This window comes from Equus caballus, chromosome 31 (genome assembly GCF_041296265.1).
Source record: "Equus caballus isolate H_3958 breed thoroughbred chromosome 31, TB-T2T, whole genome shotgun sequence".
Taxonomy (NCBI): domain Eukaryota; kingdom Metazoa; phylum Chordata; class Mammalia; order Perissodactyla; family Equidae; genus Equus; species Equus caballus.
In genome coordinates this window covers 18,243,317-18,258,215 of record NC_091714.1, presented here as the reverse complement: position 1 = coordinate 18,258,215, position 14,899 = coordinate 18,243,317, and the positions used below count along the sequence as shown (strand labels likewise).

The 14,899-nt window shown below is 42.5% G+C and overlaps 1 protein-coding gene across 13 annotated transcripts in view; it reads left to right on the top strand.

Moving 5' to 3' along the window:
* The window catches only part of SASH1 (SAM and SH3 domain containing 1), a 300,847-nt gene that overhangs the window by 197,867 nt on the left and 88,081 nt on the right, over positions 1-14,899 (top strand). For 8 of the 13 annotated variants that reach the window (XM_023632953.2, XM_070256416.1, XM_070256426.1 and 5 more), the window contains exons 3-4: positions 6,021-6,071; positions 6,193-6,242. The exons of the other annotated variants lie outside the window; for them this stretch is intronic. In XM_023632953.2, coding sequence (XP_023488721.2) covers positions 6,021-6,071; positions 6,193-6,242 — 101 coding nt within the window. The remainder of the gene's footprint in view (positions 1-6,020; positions 6,072-6,192; positions 6,243-14,899) is intronic. 13 annotated transcript variants of the gene reach the window in all.

Sequence of the window (14,899 nt, the reverse complement as noted above, 5' to 3'; positions counted from 1 at the left end):
ATCCTGCTTTTCCAGCTGTAAAGTTCATTTGGCTTCGAACGCTGGGAACAGTAAGGGAGGGAGGTGTGGATTTCCACACAAAGGTGGAAACAAAGCTAGAGTGGGGCTGCGGGCGTGGGATTTGTTTTCCAGGACGTTATTTGGCCCCGAGTGGGTTTTTGACCTGGTGTATTGCACGATGGGTTGTAGCACTTTAGAGTCGAAATGAGCCTTAGTTTTCTGTTTGACCTGAGTCCTGTTGGTGGGGCTGTAGTCCTGCATGTGTGCACATACACATGGCACAAGCAGGTGGAAGCACACACATGTTCACGTGTTTTGGTTTTGGTTTTGGTTTTGGTAAACCACTGATTTCTTCTTGAAACATTTGTACTTTGTTTTGCTTCTAAGTTAGACATAATAAACATTTAGGGAATTATTGTTTCCAGAAATTGTCCAAGTTGACAAGAAATGGCTTGGAGGCGCCCCCCAGTAATTTTTTTGTCGTCTGATTCCTTTTTTAAAAAACTATATAGTGCTGTAGTTTAGTCTCTTTCAGTCAAAATATAAAAATGGGGTGATTTCTAAAATCATCACGGACCTTCATTGTTAATCATAAAATGCCTGCATAGTTTTCTGTGACACTAGTTATTAAACATTTTAACACAGCAAGAAAGTATTTTAATACAGGGCATAACCTAGTTTGAGAAATTGTTTTAATATTTCTTAAGAAGTTTTTTAGTTTGACTGTTGGAGTACAGCTAAAATTATCATCAGATTTAAGTTTTTGGAATTTGTATTATGTTTTAAAAAATATAAAAGTAATGTATGCTTGAAAATGTTAAAATTCAGAAATATGACACGTCTATCAAGACTTGTCTCATACGCTGCACACGAGGTGTTTTCTCCAAGTCTTTGCACAAGTAATCATTGGTGTGTAAGCATCCTTTTCGATATTTTCTCATACATTTATCAACATATACATATAAGTAATTTAAAAACATATATAGGATCTGGAGATTGTATTTTTAAATTTATAACTAATTTTATAATTTATTTTTTTAATTTAAAAAACTTTATTTCTTACTATTTAAAATACTGTTATTACAATCTTTTTTTTTTGGTTGTTTAATTTTGAATGCATTTCTTCATGTTCTTTGCCATATTTAGATGGAATATCTAAATTTGTTGAATATGATTTTTTTCTGCAATGACCAAAGAACGTCCTCCAGTGATAAGGAAGAGTCAGATTATTAGTGACTGAGCCGTTTGCTCACAATTGACTGCAGTTAGGACTTAAGAAAACCTGATAGCTAAACCTTCACATTAAAAATTGTGATATTTCATGATAGGGTGTCTGGGGTTTTCTTCAAAGTAAAATGGGGTGGAGCTGAATCATGGATGAAGGTATAGACAGAATTGGCCTTGAGTAGCTGATGGTTGAAGCTAGATAGTAGGAATTTGAGAGTTCATTATACAGTTCTCTTTGCTTTTGCATATTCGGGATTTTCTATAACTATAAGTTTGAGTCAAGAGAGAGAATAATTGTAGCCTAAAATATTGTGATATTTCAACCTTTAAGTGATAGGTTCACGCTGAAGTATATTGCCAAGATATGCTACTTGAGTAAACTCTATAAAAATCACAAAAGAATCCTTACCGACATTATCATGAATAAAGAGTCTCATCTTATTCCTCATTTTGAAAACTTAGGTGAGCTCCCATCTTCTTGACAGTCAGTGTGGCAGACTGTGGCTCCAAAGCAGGCCATTATGATACCTCCCATCACAGTGCCCTTCTTACCATGCGACTTTGACGCTCCTCCCACTGACAGATGGGCTCTGTGTACCCTCTTGCATCTGGGAGGGTTTGTGACTCCAGCAGAAGTGGCACCATATGAGGCTATAAGGTAATGCAGCTTCTGTCTGGCTCTCTCAGTGTGCTCACTCTTGAAACCCAACATCCTGCTGAGAGGGAGACATGGAGCCCCCAGGCATAGGTGTTCCAGCTGACAGCCGCTGCTCGGTCCTGGCTGTTAGCCGGGTCCTGGCTGTTAGCCGGCATCAGCCTCCAGACATGTGAATGCGCCAGCTTTCCTATGATTACAGCTCCAACATCAAGTCACCCCCAGCCTTCAGATCTTCCCAGCTGAGGCCCCAGACACCATGGAGCAGAGAGAGACAAGCCTTTTCTGCTGTCTCCTTTCTGAATTCTTGCCCAGAGAATTTGTGAGCATGAGAAAATGCTTGTTGGTTTATGCAACTAAGTTTGGGGTAGTTTGGTACACAGCAGTAGTAACTGGAACAGTCAGCGTATATTAACGAAAGAGAGAAGAATCTTATTTCTCAATGATCGTCTCTTTCTACGACATGCCCAAAAGATACATATATACTCAGTGACTGTGTTTTGACAGTGTTCACAATTTTTATTATTTCCGTCAACACCATGACTTCCAAATCAGGAGTTATATTGTGGACCATCAATTGTTGCCTAATAAAGTAGTTTGTGGCTGGGCAATCAGTGCATCTCTTTAGTTCTTACTCCACCTCCCCCTTCATTGGGACAGGAATCCTCCTCCTGCTGGAACTCCAGGACCATGGCTTCCCACCCCCTCCGCCGATTACATGGTTGAATTGGGAGCAGAGAAGGGGGCGGCCTCATCTGGAGACTGGACAGGGAAGGGGGATGTCAAGGACCCTTTTTCTGTCCGTTCTAACCTGAATCCCTGCTTCTTTTTTTTGTAAGCAGCATCCTTTTACTGGGGTGCACTTAACTGGTGCTCCTTCTGTCTTAATCCCATCACACTTTTTCACTCCACATTGTGCCGTGAAAAAAAAAGTGAATTTTTTTTTAGGTGATAATTAGAATAAAAAGTTATCTTGCTCTTTTTCCTTATATGTATATGACACATCTATCAAGACTTGTTTCATAGTCTGCACACGAGGTGTTTTCTCCAAGTGTGTATCAGAACTCCTCTGTTCAACTATTCGTAATATTCCATTTCTCAGGCTCAGTGGTGGGTCCACAAGGGTTTGCTGTATTTTTTATTACATATTTTTATGTCTTAAATATTTCATAATATTCACCCATACATGATGGTAATTACTCTTCTGCGTGTTTGTCATTGATACATGTGACATCCATCAGTGTCACAATAATGGAATGTTGCCGCTAGTCCTTTCTGTTTTCTCTCCAAAGATCATATAAATCCTTAATTTTGTGGATAATTTTATAAACTTCTCTTCAGTTTTGTAATACTTTCACTTTAGGATGTATTTGCTTTAAGAAATTCCTCATAATGGTGATGGTAGTCTCCCCTTGAGAGGTGAAATTAATAGTATTCGCTCTGAAAAACATTATTTTATGGCATGGCCTGTAAAAGACACTAGAAACATCACTCTACGAGATATTCTGTTTAACGTCTCCTGTTCCTAATAACACTGGTATTCTGCATGGAAACATGAACTGGGTCCTTATTTTAGAGGGCTGAATTTTAATACATCATACATCAAACTACACCCCCCAGTCTTTTCTAAAATGTAGCGAAAACACAGTCAAATGTTTAAGTAACAAACTAACACGTGAAGATGAATTGTTCAGAATGTTACTTCCTGATCATCAAACATTTAATATAGTTGTTAACAAGCACCTGCTTTGTATGCAGGAACAGGTACATTTTGCATAATATATCATAAACGTTATGTTTATTATATGGAGTGACAAGGGATGTACTCAATAAATAAAGTTTATTGGAAAAATGCAGATAAAAATATACACTAAAAGCAGGTAATTTCCTATCATGGACTATTGCCTAGTGAGGTAGAGACTTAAAGCTTTGAAGAAAAGCCAAGAGGGGAGGAGGAAAAGAGAGCTGAGTCAGTCATTTTTTTTTTGTTGATGGTTATGGAAGGACATGGGCTGGAGTTGGGTCTTAAAGAGGCAATTTCAGAAAAAATTTCAGAGAAACGAATAGAATTCTATCATCATTCTGAGGCTTTCATACCAACGCCTGAACGGGAAGACTTAGACTGCATCTTTGCTTACCTCCTGCTGGATAAGCTTGTAAATTTCTCATTCGGTGCTCAGAGGTTAGGTATCAGGGCATCCTGACAGGTCTCTTGGGACCAGGAACCTCCAAAATACATATCCCCTCTGATGATTATACCTGAGTCTGACGTCACACCAACTGGACTTGAGATGTTACTCCAACATTTCCATAGATTGTTTTGCAAAAATGGTGTATCATGTTCCAGACAGAAATATAAATTTGTTTGTTACAAACAAAGGAGGCAACAAAAACCAGGAGGATGTTAACCAGAGAGAAGTTCCGTGGAGTTTCACACCACTCTTGATATCTTTTCATAACAAATAAGGCCCTGAGACTAGGAACGCGTGGATTGCTAGTCGATTAAAACATTTTCTCTTTCGGTCTGCTTGCCCCATATCATCCCATCGTCAGATTTATTCACCCCAGCATGTTCATTTTGTGTTCTATATTTGTACTGGATTCCTGTGACCTATTCACATTTATAAGTTTGCTCTGAGTTATACTTATTTTAATATCTCACTGCTAAGTTTTTAAAATATTGATCTAGTTTTGTGATCGTGCTAATGATGAAACGGGCAACTTCAATAAATCGAACAATTAGATGAAAGTGAGAATTTGTAATTTGAGATGCTCTGCTCCCATTTCCTGAGTGTTAGCTGAGACCGACACAGTAGTCTTCCTATCGTGCAGGTGCCGTCCTGAAGAATATCAGTTATTAAGAACACGATAGGATTATTGGAAAACATAATTAACCTGATATTTCAAACTTGTGTAATATCGGTGGTATTCCTCCTTCCTCTAAACCTGCCCAATCCTGCTTATGACTTGATGATCAGCTGGTGTCCACCCTGGACTGTGGATCACACTTCGATGAGGACCACCGCTTAAGTACCTACTTAGATTTCAATTTATTCTCCACTTATGAAACATATCAACGCGGTGCTCGTGCTCTGTTCACTAGTGTAACTCTTGTTTTCCCAAAATTTATCTTAACACTTCTAATTATGTAATTTTCCTATTTTGCTGCCAAAGCTTATTTCAGTATGCTGTTTTCATCACAGGTTTATCTCTTCTTTTTTTTTTCCCAAAGAGAATACCTTTTATTTATTGATTTATTTTTGCTGAGAAAGATTCGCCCTGAGAGAACATCCATGCCAGTCTTCCTTTGTTTTTTAGTACGTGGGCTGCCAGCACAGCATGACCACTAACAGAGCAATGTAGATCCACGCCTGGGAACCGAACCCCAGCTGCCGAAGTGGAGCACGCCAAACTTAACCCCTAGGCCATGGGCCAGCCCCGAGGATACCATTTTTTTAACTGTGAACTGAGAGTGTTATACTTCATGGTTTTATCTCTAAAATTGTTTGATTCCTTTGCATCTTTTTTTATGATCTGATGATTTCCCTTTTAGTGTGCTCATGATGTCATTCATTTGTTTCATCTATTAACCGGACGCCACGAGTCTTTGTTTTTACGTTTTCCTTTATGTTATGGGAGCATGGGGACTTTTAGGGCTGTAATGTCAAATTAGCTTTCCACCTTCCTAAAGACACTTACAGCTAGCCCTCCGTTACTTAAATACTCTGATTGTTACATTTGGAATTTAAAATCAGATTGAGCTCCATTGTTATTGAAAAGGAAGCTGAACACGATGGGTCACAGTAAATTCTGTGTCCTAGTGGCAGTCTAATAGCATCCAGAGAATTATTTCACCATAACTGTCAGCCTCTTCTGTTAGATGGTGCTTTTTTCTTCTGCAATCAAATTGTCAGTGGTGTCAAGTGGTGAAGTTTGGAAAACAGTTCACTTTCACGAGGCTAGAGCTCTTATTTTAAAAATACTTTAGTTTTTCCAGAAAGTCTGTTTATCTCCGCCTTCTCCTCCCCCTGCACCCTAGAGCTCCCCGAATCCCTCATCTCTTCTTACATGTCTGTTTGTCTTTCTGGTGTGTGCCACGTTTGGAAGTCTCATTAAACCAGCATCTGTTCTGTTTTAGGAGAAACCTGAAGCCAGTCCCACGTCACTTCAGCTGCGGTCTCAGATCGAAGTAAGCACAATGACTTTAATCCTCTATTTTTGCTTCGGCCCCTTTTTTAAAGTGCTATTCTGTAAAATCAGATGAAGCCTGCAGCTCTGCCTGCACTGACGCTGTGCATCTTCTCTCCTAGGAGTCACTTGGCTTGTGTAGTGCTGTGTCAACGCCAGAAGTGGAAAGGAAGTAAGTTCCCCTCCTCGGCCCGGGATCAGAATTTCGGAGAAGGTGTCTTTTAGGTCCATCCTGATGGATGTCAAATGGGTGACTGTGCCGTGGAGCTTGCTGTCATTTTCCTTCCATGCCGTGTGCGTGTGTACATATGTATAGACGGTTAAGAGCATGTTATGTAACTCACTTGGGGATGCCTGAGGATTCTGTGAGGAGTTGTTGACTTGACACTGCTTATTTTGAGTGAACCCTAAATAAATTTGCCGAAATAAGCTTGGAGAAAGAGAAAGGATAGTTAAGTCAACCAAAATGGGTTTTCTTCTTTTACATTGGTTTTTGATATAGGGTGAAAGTCATAAAGAAGCAAGGTACAAAAATAAAATACCTTCTGGGATAAAACAATGATTAAAAAAACCCTCCTCTGCACCTTGCTTTGGTGAGCGATCTTAAGAATAAATGCTTGTGAGAGAAGGTGGCAGATGCTCACTAACCTGGCCTGTGAATGGTAATGTTTTTGCTTCCTTGTCCTAACTTGGACCCTGTAGTTTTTACTCTCATGGAAGATAATTCTATGTTGCATCTTGTGTTTCCAGTGTTTCTTTTAGGCAACTTTAAAGAGCAAAATAAAAGCAAAACAATTTTTTTTCCTATAACCTTTCCCTTTTCTACTTCCTTCCATCATAATTATGCTAGAATGTTCTATTTACCTCTTCTGAGGTAAAGAAATTTTAAGAAAGTCTACCTCTTTAAACAGACACTTCCTTTGGCACAGAGCCACTTGGACTGTTTCTTGCCAAGAGAGGCACAGCCGTGGTTTAGGAAGAAAGTATTTCTGGAATGAAAAGCACATGTTGGGAGAGCGTGTGTGTGCTTTACAGCACAGCTCTGCCTAATCCGTCCACGTGTGCCCACCACTGGCACAGAGGCGGCGTCAAGGAGGGACGGCTGCTTTGCCAAAGCTTCAGGTCTCAATTTCAGAGGCCAGGAGATTCGGTTCAGGACTGAGGAACGTCACGGGTGATGAGCAAAGGAAAACCAAGGCCACTGCCACTCAAGGTTCGAGGATAAATGTGCAGTTAGCATGAACGTCCTTTGCTTTGGTTGGAGTATGGAGGCTGAACAAGCCTAGAGATTTGCTTTGACGTTGATTTAGGAATTGGAGGTACTCTGGTGCTGCTGACCCAACTGTGGGCGGAAGCATGGGGTGAATGGGCCAGAGGTCTCCTGACCTGGTGTGCCACCTCTGTGGCGTGATTCTGGCCAAGAACGCAGGTGTTCTCAGAATCCCCGAGTCCTTTAGGGAACAGGAGACGTTTGCCTTTCCTCCTAAGAGGAAATGACTCACCAAGTTTGTACTGATCTTCGTTAGGCCGGGTATTTCTTGTTCCTCTTAATGGTGGGTAGTCATTCTTTCCGTTTTATACCCTTCACTTAGTAAAATGTGGCATGACTCTTGCGGCCAAGAGAGAGACTGGCAGCCTGCTCTGAGGTTAACAAGAAAATGTGAACACACACACACACACATACACACGCTGTTGACCACCCCCAACGTCTCCATCTGTAATCCTGCCATCTTGCTTCTGTTCTTCTAAATGGTTTACTTAATCTTAGGTGTTTCTAGATAATCTGAAAGTTTTAATCCATTGTGTCCTTCATTTTCCTATTAATAGCTTTTCAAAATTATGGAACTCTTTTTTTTTTTTTTACTGTAAAAATTTTTTGAAAAAGTTAACTTAGAGAAAATTTGCAAGAATTGTGCAATGAGCTCCCATATAACTTTTACTTAGCTTCATCAATTTGCATACTCTGGTCTCTCTCCTACACACACACACACACACACACACACACACACAGTCTTTCTCTCTCTCTCTCTCTCTTACATACTCTCACTAATTATTATTATTATTTCTGGAACTATTTGAGAGTAAGTTGCAGACGTCACAATGGTTGCCCCTAAATACTTCAGCTTGTCTCCTAAGGACAAGGAAATTCTCTCACAGAAATGCAGTATAATTACCAAATAGAGGAATTTTAACAGTGATTTTTCCAAATGTCCAGTTTATGTTCAAGTTTCTCTACTTGTCCCAATAATGTTTCTTTTGCACTTTTTTCAATCCACCACTTTTTTAAAAAATCACTCATTGCATTTACATGTCATGTCCCTTGTCACATTTAATCTGAAAGGATTTCTTGGCCTTTCCTTGTCTTTTATGATATTGGTATTTTTTAAGAATGTAGGCTAGTTGGTTTGTGAAATATCCTCCATTTGAGTTTCTTGTTAAGATGCAGATGGTGTGTTTTTGATGTTGTGTTCTCCTCAGTGCACTGCATCCTAATGTTAGTTGCTCCCTGACTGATGATAGGGGAATTTTGATCATTTGCTTAAGGTGATGTCTGTCAGGTTTCTTCTGGGAAGTTACAGTTTTCCCTTTGTGATTAACAACTGTTCTGTGGGCAGATCGTCTGAGACTATGTCTGTATCTTGATCCTCATCAGACTTTTGCCTGATGGTTTTAAATTCCTCTAATGATTCTTACCTGAATCAGTTTTTACTGTGAATTGCAAAATAGTAATACTTATTCTTAAATTGATAATTACTTTGGATTCAATCTTCCAAAAAAGGTTTTTTAAAAAGATGAGGTATCTCTCTGGTACTCAGATTATAATCTGAGTAGGTTCGATGCAGTGTTTATATTGAATTATTTGTATTTTTCTACTTGAAAATGCAAATATTTTAAAATGCAAGATCTTGCTATGCTTCAGACCAAAATGCTTGCTGGTGGCTTTGTAAGGCCTGGAGGATGGCCTGGCAAACCAGTTGGTTGTGTCTGGTTCGTGTCTGTAAAGTGTCTGCCAACCAAAATATCCTTCTGAGTCAGCCGTGTTGCTTTACAGGCAGAAATTTTCTTCTGTTTTTTATTCAGAAGGCAGGAGAACTCAGTACTAACCAAAAACGGACAAATCCTACAGCAGCCCACCCTTCGAAGCCGAGGCACAGATGGCAGCAGGCAACACGGGAGTCAAGGGGTCGGCTCTTGTGGCTCCTGTCTACCAGATCCACAGCCCCCCTGGCCCCACCCCGGTGGTCTCAGAGGCACATCTTCCTCCCTCCCTTCTCCCCCAGTTAAAACCTGTTCCAAAGAAGGCGGCAGGCATTATCATGCAAATGTCTGATTCCTAAGAAATAACAGCACCTCTCCCAGTGGTATTTAGCGTTAACAGGGTTTAAAGTCTTAAGTTACAGGAATATAGCTCTGACCAGCAGAGACCAGGGAGGTGGGTCTTCTGTGTGGGAGACAGCGGTGAGAAGTCTAATGTTCCTGACATCACTGCACCTGGGTATGCTGTCCAGGCGGGCTGCCAGTGCTGTATTTGACCTGTGGCTGTGCGTGACCTGCACAATAGGTGGATAGATAGAGATAGAACAGACTTACCCCTGCCAGTCTGACAAAGGCCCCGTTCATCCTTATTTTCTTAGAGTCTGTCCGGTCCCTCTGTATACTTTCATTGAAAATAGAATAAAGAAGGCCAAGGGAGCTTTCGTTTGAAGCTCTTCTGTTCATATCTATTTACGTCGCCTGTTGTCGAGACTGCTTTATTACACCAATCTTGGGTTTGTGTCAACTGGCTGAAAAGGTGAACGTTCCTTAAATTTCTTGCTACTCACTAGTTGTTCTCATGAATAGCTAGAGAGCAAGGCTTTTTTGCTGGGAAATATCTTTATAACTGTATTTGTTAAGAACGAGTTAAGCTATGAATGACAGAAAACTTGACACACAGTGGCATAAGCAGATGCAGGGGTCGCTGGATACGTCCCTGTTCCAGGGCTGGACCCTGGCTCCAGGAAGCCTTCAGGAACCCAGACTGTGCTTTGTGGGTGTGTCCTGGTTTTAAAGTGGCTCCCGCCTCTTCCAGATGAGAAGGAGAAGCAGGGAGAAGGGAAGAAGGTCAAAGGGCAAAAGGCCACAGGCATAGCCTTTAGAAAGTGTTCCTAGAAATCCTGTCCAATGCATCCCGCTGTGTCCCACGCATTTCTTCACGCGGCCCCTGGTCGCTGAGCGCCAGCTTTGTGGGCAGGGCGCTGTCCTGGGTGCCAGGGTATAGTGATGAGGAGCTGACGCGAGCTGCATGCAGGGAGATGGGATGGAAAAAACTGGGATCTCTTAAATGGTGCTATGGAGAAAAAGAAAGCAAATGGAAACCCAGAATTGGGGCACCTGGCCACCATAGCGATAGGGGAGTGTGGAGACGCGGGCGTGTGCAGCTGAGCACGTTGCTGCCCTGAACTACTTTGTTCTTAAGGAAGGAGGGGGAATAGACCTTGGATAGGAAACGAGCAGTATTTTCCAAAATAATTTAATCTTCTATTTGTGTGTGCCCATCTGGTTATTTCTAGGTGTGTTTCTAGATGGAAGTGGCCTTTATGGGGCTGGTTCATATGGACTGAAAATTGGAAAAGAAAAGGCAAGAAATAGTAGGTAACATTTATTGAGTGCTTATGATGGGCCAGGAATTGACCCAAGTACTGAACATTGACTCATTTAGTACAACCACCCTATGAGGTTCAGTATATTATTCCCATTTACAAATGCAGAAACTGAGGCACAGAGAGGTTAATAAGCTGCCTAAGGTCACACAGCTAATAAGTGGCAGAGCCCAGATTTGATCCTAGTTGAGAACCATGCCAACCACTAAGCTATAATTCCAGAGTACTTATAATTATATTGCTTATGTAAATAGAGAGGTTGGAGGCAAATTGAGTTTATTGGCATTATATAAATAGCAGCAGGTAAAACCTACACTCCAGTGGGTCCTTTGGAAGTAGGAGTAAGTTTTACTCTCATTCAGATATGAGCTGGGCCTCCGTTACTTATCTATAGAGGCAGGAAGGTCCAAAATAAATCTGGAAACTTCACCTTAGCCAGTATTTATAAGCTCCTTTCTTCTAAGTCTTTCCCCAGGGTTGAAAATTCGCTGACAGAGTTTCGCTTTCTTTCATTATCCATGACTACCCTTGAACTATTTTATGGTGGAAAAGTCCAAAAATATATAGTAGCATGATGGAAAAGGAAGATAAATAAAAACAGGAAAAGCTCATATAGCAGTGTTCTGTGGTCGGATAAAATGGATGGAGTTTAGTTTATAAATGCTCTATGCAAGCACTTACTCCGTGTGGACCTGGCCTCACGCTCCAATTTGTTTCATCTGGCAAGCTGACTCCTTTTCTGATGGTGTCGACTTTCCTCTTCTCCTCTGAAACCTCTGTCTCCCCCTCTTGGGCTTCCAGGAAGGAGCCACTGCTCCTGTGTTTGTGTTTCGTCCTCTCTCATCGCTGCTCTCCGGGCTGCTCACGGCTCTGATCCTGCTTCCTCCTGCTCCTCTCCCCTCACGCTCTGCCCTCTGCCTGCCTGTCCGCCTCCTCCTTTGATCTGCTTTCCAGGCACGAGGAGCTCCTGTGAGTTCTCAGACGGTCATGTTCTCCATGGTGCGCTGAGCCTCTGAAACCGCCGCTCCTTCCCGTGGGTTGCCCTGTTCCCCGCTCTGTCGTTGTCCTTCCCACCCCTCTTATCTGGGCAAGCTCCTTTCAACCTTAAAAACTCAGTTTCTAGTGTTGGCTCCTCCCGGAAGCTTCCCTAACCCGCAGACCTGAGGTGCAGTGTCCTGCGGGCTCTGTAACCCCTGGTCTCCTGTTAGTGTTGCGGTGGCCTGCAGCTAGGGGTGTGTGCGGTCACCTCCCACTCTGAACCCTGGATCTTTTACATAAAAGACTTTCACTAATGCTGGATAAATGAGTGAGTGAGTGGGTGAGTGTGCACAAACACACTTAGCTCTTCTCCACTCCATAAAAATCTTCTTGTCCCTCTTGCAAACAAATCCTCTCTCTCCTCCACTCATTGCTGAGCTTTGGCCCTGAAGCCCGACTCCTCTCTCCATCCCCTACTGTAGAGCTCTCTCCGAGGCCAAGGACGCAACAGTACCCAGCGCCCCCCGGAGGCCCCTCCCCACGTGCAGAGCCTTGTGGCATTTGGCACTGCTGACTTTTCCTTTTGGTCCTGTTTCCATGTTCACCCTTGGTGTCTGTGACTTTGTGGCTTCCGGTTTCTCCTCCTCCCTTTATGCCTGCTCTTTGCAGCCCCCTTTTTTCTGCCCTAGAGCTTTTTTCCCTGGAGCTTTGTACCCAAGCCTACAAGCTCTCCTAGGGCACCCATGCCCATTGCTTTGGCCTGTTGTCTCCAGGCGCCCACTTCAAATGCACGTCTCCCCCTGTGCCCTGCTTCCTATCTGCCGAGCTGCCTGTTGCAGCTTCCTGCTGGATGCTGGCTCATTACTGTTCCAGGCACCCCAACCTGCACATCCTTAGAGCAGAACTCATTGCCCCCTCAGTATCCTTTCCTTCTCTCTCTGACAACCTGCTCTTTGTCCACCCATCCCCCTCTCTCTCCTAGGGACCACTTTTCTGTGCTTCGCCCTGGCTTTCCATCATCTCCTACTTTCTTCTGTGATTCCAAAACCACGGTTGCCAAATCCTGTTGCTTCTACTTCTATAACGTTTTCTTTGGTTTCTCTCTTTCTCATCTTCACTGCTCCAAATGAGACCCTCAATGCTCTTTTCATGAAAGAGCGTTCAGGAAATTCCCCCCAGATTTGCCCTCCTAAAGTACAGTGAGGCCACGCCACACGGAGGGGTTGCTGAGAGGTCCCCTCCACGGCACCTGGAAATTAGGGCCCCCGCAGGTTCTCACCTTAGTAAACAAAATCTGCCCAATGGAGCCCTGGCCCCTCTTGGTCGCTGCATCTCCCAGTCTCCCAGTCACAGGACCAGCCCAGCTCCACTGGATGCTCTTTATTTCCCAGATGCCTCCTGGGCTGTCTGGAGTTCGTGCCTTGAAAGCATTTCCTTCCTCCAAGTCCTAGCTTAGGGACAGCCTCTCCGTGAAGCCTTTCTCAGTCCCTTCGCTGGCTGTATTATTTTCCTCTTTTGAAACCCACTAGCATTTGGCGTGGATCTAAGTTTCTTTACGTGCTGTAACAGAGACCATCGTTGTCATCGTCAGCATCATCATAACATCACTTCTTGGGTTATTTCTGTGTATTGGACACTGTGCTAATCACTTTTTACTGTATTTTAGCATTTGTCAGGAACTCACTGAGGTATGTACTATTTTTGAGAATAATTAGCTTGCCTAAGGTCCCAGACTAGACACACAAATTCTGAGCCAGTCTGAGTGCCGTTATAGCCTGGGGGGTCAAGACACCTGCCTGAGACCAGACTTTCTGGGTTCCAATCCAGGTTCGTTCTCACCAGCTCTGCAATTTTTGGTGAGTTATTTAACTTTTGTGTCTGCAGTTTCCACAGCTATAGGATGAGGATGGTCATCACAGTGCTTCCCTCACTTCGTAAGCCATCGAGCACCTAAAAAGTACTCTAATCTTGTCTCTTATCATCGCCTCTCCTGTCTGGCCCAAGTTCATGCCCTTGCCTGTGGCTCTGGCCACGTGCATACTTTTCTAACCCCGCCTGGCCTGGCATGATCAGGCGCTCCTTGAGGCTAAAAGCTCGCTCTCTTCCTCTCTTTGGATTTTCTTCAGCGTCCAGAACAAGTGCTCATTAAATACTTACATTGGATTCGTTGAATGCCCCCAGTTCTTTGAAAGAAGGCTAAAACTGGATTGTCCCCAGGACTGGAAACAGCAGGTCTCACCCGTTACCCACATGTTACCAGCGTCCCCCTAAACTGATGGCAGTGTAATAAGAGTAAGTGCTTTCTGTCTGTGAATATTAACATGAAAAGGACACTTGTTAAAAACATTTTAAAAAGCAGGTAGTGGAGAGAATAGTAGCTCCCACAAATCCCCAAATCTGTTTCTAAGGCTGTTCCCCACTCCCAATTCCATCCTGCAGTCTTGTTCGGTCCTTCAGGTTTTTCTCCTCTGTTAAACAGAAATAACAGACCACATAATATCTCCAGATAAAGATGTGTTACCAAGAAATACACACAAAATATTAACATGATTTTCAAAATCCTTAAAACTTTTTTAAGACTGAAATTTTGTTGGGACAGTGCATTTAGTTTATTTTGTTTTTGGGAATGGCTTTATTGAGATACAAGTCACATACCATACGACTCACCTGTATACCTTGGTTTTTAATATAGTCACGGATGTTTTCGAGGTTCATCCACGTTCCGTCCTTTTCGTTGTATGTACCTGCCACATTTCGTTCATCCATTTATCGACTGATAGATTTAGGGTTGTAATAATGCTGCTATGAACGTTTGTAAGCAAGTTTTTGTGCCGTCATATTTTCCTGTTTTTTTAAATCGGCTTTATTAAGATACAGTGCACATGCCATGCAAATCATCCATCTCAGGTGTACACCCCATATCTTCACAGACGTGTCACCGTCACTACAGTCAATTTAGAGCATTTTCATCACCTCAAACAGAAGCCTTGTGCCCTTTAGCTGTCACTTCTCCATCTCCTGATGACCCCCAGCCCCAGGCAGCCACTAATCTACTTTCTGTCTGTGTAGATTTGTGTATTCTGGACATTTTGTAAATAGAGGGAAAGTGCATTTTTGAAAGAAAATTTGTTGCAGGTCTGTTAAGAAGAGAACTTTGAATGCTACTGTTCTCAGTAGCATTGTATTCAGCCTCCTTGAAATGTGTAAG